The 5,256-nt window shown below is 39.7% G+C and overlaps 1 protein-coding gene across 3 annotated transcripts in view; it reads right to left on the reverse strand.

The window, feature by feature from the left end:
- The window catches only part of tlk2 (tousled-like kinase 2), a 15,796-nt gene that overhangs the window by 4,353 nt on the left and 6,187 nt on the right, over positions 1-5,256 (reverse strand). For 2 of the 3 annotated variants that reach the window (XM_014022761.1, XM_014022774.1), the window contains 12 exons: positions 4,970-5,071; positions 4,738-4,830; positions 4,458-4,568; positions 4,246-4,382; positions 3,792-4,107; positions 3,587-3,684; positions 3,108-3,189; positions 1,660-1,751; positions 1,462-1,551; positions 1,162-1,331; positions 897-1,035; positions 610-721 (listed from right to left, as the gene is read on the reverse strand). In XM_014022761.1, the coding sequence (XP_013878215.1) occupies positions 610-721; positions 897-1,035; positions 1,162-1,331; positions 1,462-1,551; positions 1,660-1,751; positions 3,108-3,189; positions 3,587-3,684; positions 3,792-4,107; positions 4,246-4,382; positions 4,458-4,568; positions 4,738-4,830; positions 4,970-5,071 (1,542 nt within the window). The remainder of the gene's footprint in view (positions 1-609; positions 722-896; positions 1,036-1,161; positions 1,332-1,461; positions 1,552-1,659; positions 1,752-3,107; positions 3,190-3,586; positions 3,685-3,791; positions 4,108-4,245; positions 4,383-4,457; positions 4,569-4,737; positions 4,831-4,969; positions 5,072-5,256) is intronic. The other variant, XM_014022768.1, reaches the window with a different exon arrangement.

Genomic DNA, 5,256 nt, shown 5'->3' on the forward strand with positions numbered 1-5,256 from the left:
CTCTTGGAGGAGAGACGAAACGTTTCATTAGAGAAGAACCCGTCCAGAAGACCTATACTATTTTTTTCTTTTTATAAATGTCCAAACATAAGACGTTAAACAGATCTCCTCCTTCCACCAAAATGTCAGGCGTTTGTTGAGCTAATGTGCATCACAGCAACCAAAATCTGCTGAAAATTGTTTTCTTTCTTGTATACATGATGGATTGTAAAAAAAATTTAACAATAAAAAAATTAATGAACTACACGTCGAGTGCAAATTATAAATAAATGAAAGCTACTGAAATCATTTGTCGCATTTCTTTCTATAATCAATCCGTTTTGTTCTGTATGTTTTATATTTTGGGAAAAATGGTCATTTCTACATCTGCTTGAATAAATGGACATAAATCTGAAAACCAAAGCCAATTTTTAAACAACTTTGACAAAATTTAAAACTTAAGATTAGCTCTTGATGAACTTTTAATTTCTACCCGGTGTTCTAGTTTGATGATAGTGAAGTTTTTAATTTAATTTATTGCTTTTTACGCTTTTTGCCACAACAGAACTTGAGAACACAGAGACCCCTCCAACACTGGGTCACAGTACTTTGCTTCAGTCGGTCTCCTACCTTGCGGCCGTACAAACACTGGTAGAAAATGACTCCCACGGACCACACGTCGACCTTATTGGAGATTTTCGGCGGCTCCTTGCCGACCACAAAGCACTCGGGGGGCAGGTACCTGAAGAAAACACAACTTGGTTTAGAACGTGTGAAATGTGGTATTTCAAAGTATCCAAATCAGGCAGTACGAAAACACTGAACTTATATTATTTATTATCATTTTCTTTGTGTCTGTTGAGTTTTCAGCGTTTGTTACAGTTCAAATCACAAAGAGTGGTTCACACTCGTCTCACCAGTACGTCCCCGCTCCCTGTGAGGTTAGCTCCATCCCGTCTACGGAGTTGTAGCTGTCGTCGTCCATGATCTTGGACAAGCCGAAGTCTGTGATCTTTATCTCCCCGCAGGCGGTGCCGTTTACGAGCAGGATGTTACCTGAGACCCCAAACATTTTAGTTCTAGTTTACACTAAAACTGATGAGCACCGACAAGATCGCAGAAAGATGAATGTGTAAAACACAGATGGGCAAAGACTGGAGGCGGAGAAAAGCCAAGACTCACCAGGTTTAAGGTCGTAGTGGATGATAGGCGGTCTGATCTCGTTGAGGTACTTCAGGGCGTTAACGATCTGCATGATGATGGAGCGGCCCTCTTTCTCCGACATGAGTTTGTGCTGCTTCAGGTAGAAGTCCAGGTCGTTGCCCTCGCAGTACTCCAGCACCGTGCAGAACCTGCTCGGAAAACCGGGATCATCACCCTCAACGCTTGCAGTTAAACAGAACTAACGAGCCAACCGAACAAATAAAAGAAGACCTCAGTTCGATTTAGCGGGGGGTGAGTATATATTGTGGAATGACTTACGAGTCAGTGTCAAGTGAAAAGTAGTCGTAGAGTTTAACTATTCGTGGGTGGTCGAGCTCTTTATGGATTCTATATTCTCTGCACGCATGTCTGGAAAGAAAACAAAACGTTTCCGTTATAAACACCATAAATCTGACGACAGGTAAGACAAACACCAGCACGGTGAAGGTGMTGTGTTAAAAACCATAAAACACTCACTTGTGATAATTTTCCTTCTTCTCRTCCCTCCAGTTCTTGTTTAACTGGTGGATTTTAACGGCGACGTACCTTTGCTCYGTTAAGTCAAAGGCCTGAAAAATAAAAAGAGGAGGTCTGCAGTGAGATAGAAACTGTATTTGGCATTGTTTGGTTTTAGCTGAAGCAAGCCTCTTGCCTCACATAAATCAGCCGTGTTCATTAATCACTTTTACTGCAGTGACAGCAGATTCTTGGAACTCGACTTTTTTTGGCTCAGTGATTTACCTCAAAACGTTAAAAGTCAACTTTAGACCAGTAAAGAACGCACAGCGGACACTATGAGAATTAGCCAAAGTCAAATTTTTCACATCATAATCACAGATAATTAAAGGCAAAACAAACGAGAGAATTTGAATTTCCTGCGAAAATGCTAATGTGAACGCTTMGTGCTGAAAACTTTAGCTGAAAAACCTGCTGAAATGGAGCTGAAAAGGTTTAATAGCAAAACACAGTTTAATTTGAGAAGCTGAAACAAGAATAAAAATGTTTAACTCAGCAGAATAATAGCTAAAAAGAGTAGAAAGCAGAAAAAAACCTAAAAATTAGCATAAAAACAADCTAAAGRTAGCAGACACAAATTAAAAATAGCACCCAGATGATGAAACTGGTATAAAAATGTGTAATTGGCATAAAAATAATAATAATAAAAGTACAAAAAAATTGACAATTAAAAATAGTTTAAACATTGCATAAATGCAGTAAAACAGCTAAAGTGTAGCTGAAAAGGATAAGGAGCACAAGCTTACTGAACTAAGCAGAAAGAAGCTGAAATAGCCACGAAAATGTGAATTTAGCTCAAAAACGCTAACTTTAGTTAATAACAGCTGAACTTTAGCTAAAATTGCAGCAAATAGCTGAATATAGCAGAACTGTTTAGCATTAACAGCTCAAATTGGCCAAAAGAAGCACAAAAATAGCAGACAGGAGCAGACTTTTAGCTGAAATAGCAGAAAAAAGCTAAAGTTAGCAAAAAAAAGAAGCTAAAAGTTAGCTCAAGGAAGTTAAAAAGAGAAGAACCAGAACAAAAGGTGTAAGGTGCTGCAAAGATTTAGAAACATTTTGAAGGATTTTAGGGATGTTGAAAACAGCTCCATTCATTTTCAATGGAGGGAAAAATGGCAGAAAAAGTGAAAAACAGTACAAAAAGCTGAAATATCAAACGTCAGAATATCCTGAAGGAGCTGGATGTTTTGATATAYGTTAAAATAGCACAAAAATTGCTGAACAAGGTTTGTGCGTTCACACAACTAGCATGTTCAAAAACAACATAAATACTGTTGTTCTCTTAAAGCCACCAGACTATAATGAATTTTGCAATAAAATTTACTGGACAAGAAAAGAATTAAAAAAAAGGCGATGATCCATCAGCTCATCACTTAATAAAAAAGTGTTTCCCTGCTCATTCCCACCTTGTACACTTCACTGAAACCTCCTCGCCCGAGCAAATGGAGCAGCAGATATCTGTCATTTAGCGTCGGGTGATCTTTAAATCTAGCAGGGAGAAAACGAGATGAAGAAGTCATTAGAGCACAGAGACGGACGGGAACAGTTCAGAACAGAAAGACAAGAAGTCACTTTCGTTGCGCACGCCTTTCTGTTCCCTTGACAACTATTTTTGGAGACGGTTTCGTGCCTGAACAGTCACCTTGATTACAACAGTAACTTTACCAAAGCTGTCTGAAGAMACATTACCTTATTTGTTACAAAGAACAACATGTCTGAACAAAAGCATTCACACCGACAAGCAGCCAAGAATACACATTAGACATCAGGTGTAAAAAACTAGATTAACAAAGCTAAAACACAAAATCATTTTAAACTCAAAGCCTTCACTGAAATGGATGAAGAAAAAGACATGAAAAGAAGAAAAGAAAAAGAAAGGTCATACTGGGAATTATCTTCATTATGGATCCTTTTCAGTTCACGTATGTGAAGGTTCCGGACTCGCTCCAATCTCTCCAGTTCTGCCTGGATCTCCGCCTCCTCCTGCAAAACAACATTAAAGCAGGATTTGAGCAACAAAAAGACACTTCCCCAGAAAGACCTCAGTTCAGTCTGGAAACAAAGTTYGCCGTAAACACAAGCTGCATCACCTTCTTAAGGTATCCCAATCTGAGTTTAAAGATTTCCTCCTGCTCATGGTACTCTGCCTGGGATAATCTGTTAGAAAATTGAAGCAAWCTCAGTGTGGCTTTCAACATGTATGTGAGGGAGGGATGAAACAAAAAGTAGAATAAAAAGAGGTGTCGTTCGTACGCTTCGCTTTCTGTTCCGTTGGTCTTGCTCTTGCGTTTGTTTTGCTCCAGGCTCGGCGGTGGAGTCTGGGCCATWGAAGGCGGTTTGCGTTTGGCCAGGAGCTTCCTCTGCCTTTCGATGTCCTCTCGCTGAGAGTTGATTCTCTCTTGTTGTCTGGAAACATCGCATTACGTCRGGGATCAATGAGGTAAGATTTGCCGCAGACTTTCACACTCCCAAAGTCAAAACGTGAGAAAGCGTTTGGCTCTTATGAGATGAAAATCAGGTTTTAAAAGGAAGAAAAGCTCTCACTTGATAAGGTTTTGAAATGCATATCCGTCCGTCCACTGCTCGGTGAAAGACGCTCCGTGCCTTACAGTGGTAAAGTGACCCAGTCGAAGCCTGTCCTGCATGCTTTTATCGCGGCACGCCATTTTTTCCTGTTTGGACTGAGAAGCACAGTAAAGAGAGTCAAACACTCTGAATAACCCTAAAAATATTAAACTGCAGGAAGACGAACRTACTTTTTCAATAAGCAGCTTCTTGGACATGGTCACACACTTATTTAACCGTTCTTTGTATCGCTCCAGCATCTTCTGCTGCTCATCGATTTGTCTTCTCAGATCACAGTTTGCCTGCAGAAGAAAATGGAAGAAAAGTCCTCACTGTAATGTTACATTTGATTTTGTTTAACATGTCGGCTCTTCAGTGAAACATCGTTACAGAGAGAATATSATGAGAAAAAAAAACACAGAAACAGAAGGAGGGCAGAGCGGCAGGGATGAATTGTAAAAGGATTCGTACCCGCAGCAAATCATCTATCCGGCCTTCCTTCTTCTCCAGGTCAGAGTTCTTGTTGTTCTCCATCGCTCTTAGTTTCTCTATAGTCAGGTCGGACTGAAGGGGAGCACAATTGGTTTGTTAATGAGGAATACTTTAAAGCCACTGACAAATATCATAAAACGAGATGTCATTACTAGCATTTTAATCCAGATTACAGTGATTAATTAAATGTTTTGTTTTGGGCACGATGTACCTGAGTGGCTTTGTGGAGGAAGTGAAGAGACGCTGGCTTCATCAAGCACAAGGAGTGCTCTGTGTTGGCTGAACTGACGGACGAGGGGCTTCCCTGCTGCACCTGAGACAAAAATGCACATTCAAACAAACAACAACAAAAACTTAACATTCTGACGGTTTTACTGAGCAATGTTTTTAAAAAATACCTGCCGTATATATAGCGGGTAAAATAAGTATTGAACACGTCACCATTTTTCTCAGTAAATATATTACTAGAGGTGCTAATGACATGAAATTTTCACCAGA

Source organism: Austrofundulus limnaeus, unplaced genomic scaffold (assembly GCF_001266775.1).
Source record: "Austrofundulus limnaeus strain Quisiro unplaced genomic scaffold, Austrofundulus_limnaeus-1.0 Scaffold4, whole genome shotgun sequence".
In the NCBI taxonomy this organism is placed as follows: domain Eukaryota; kingdom Metazoa; phylum Chordata; class Actinopteri; order Cyprinodontiformes; family Rivulidae; genus Austrofundulus; species Austrofundulus limnaeus.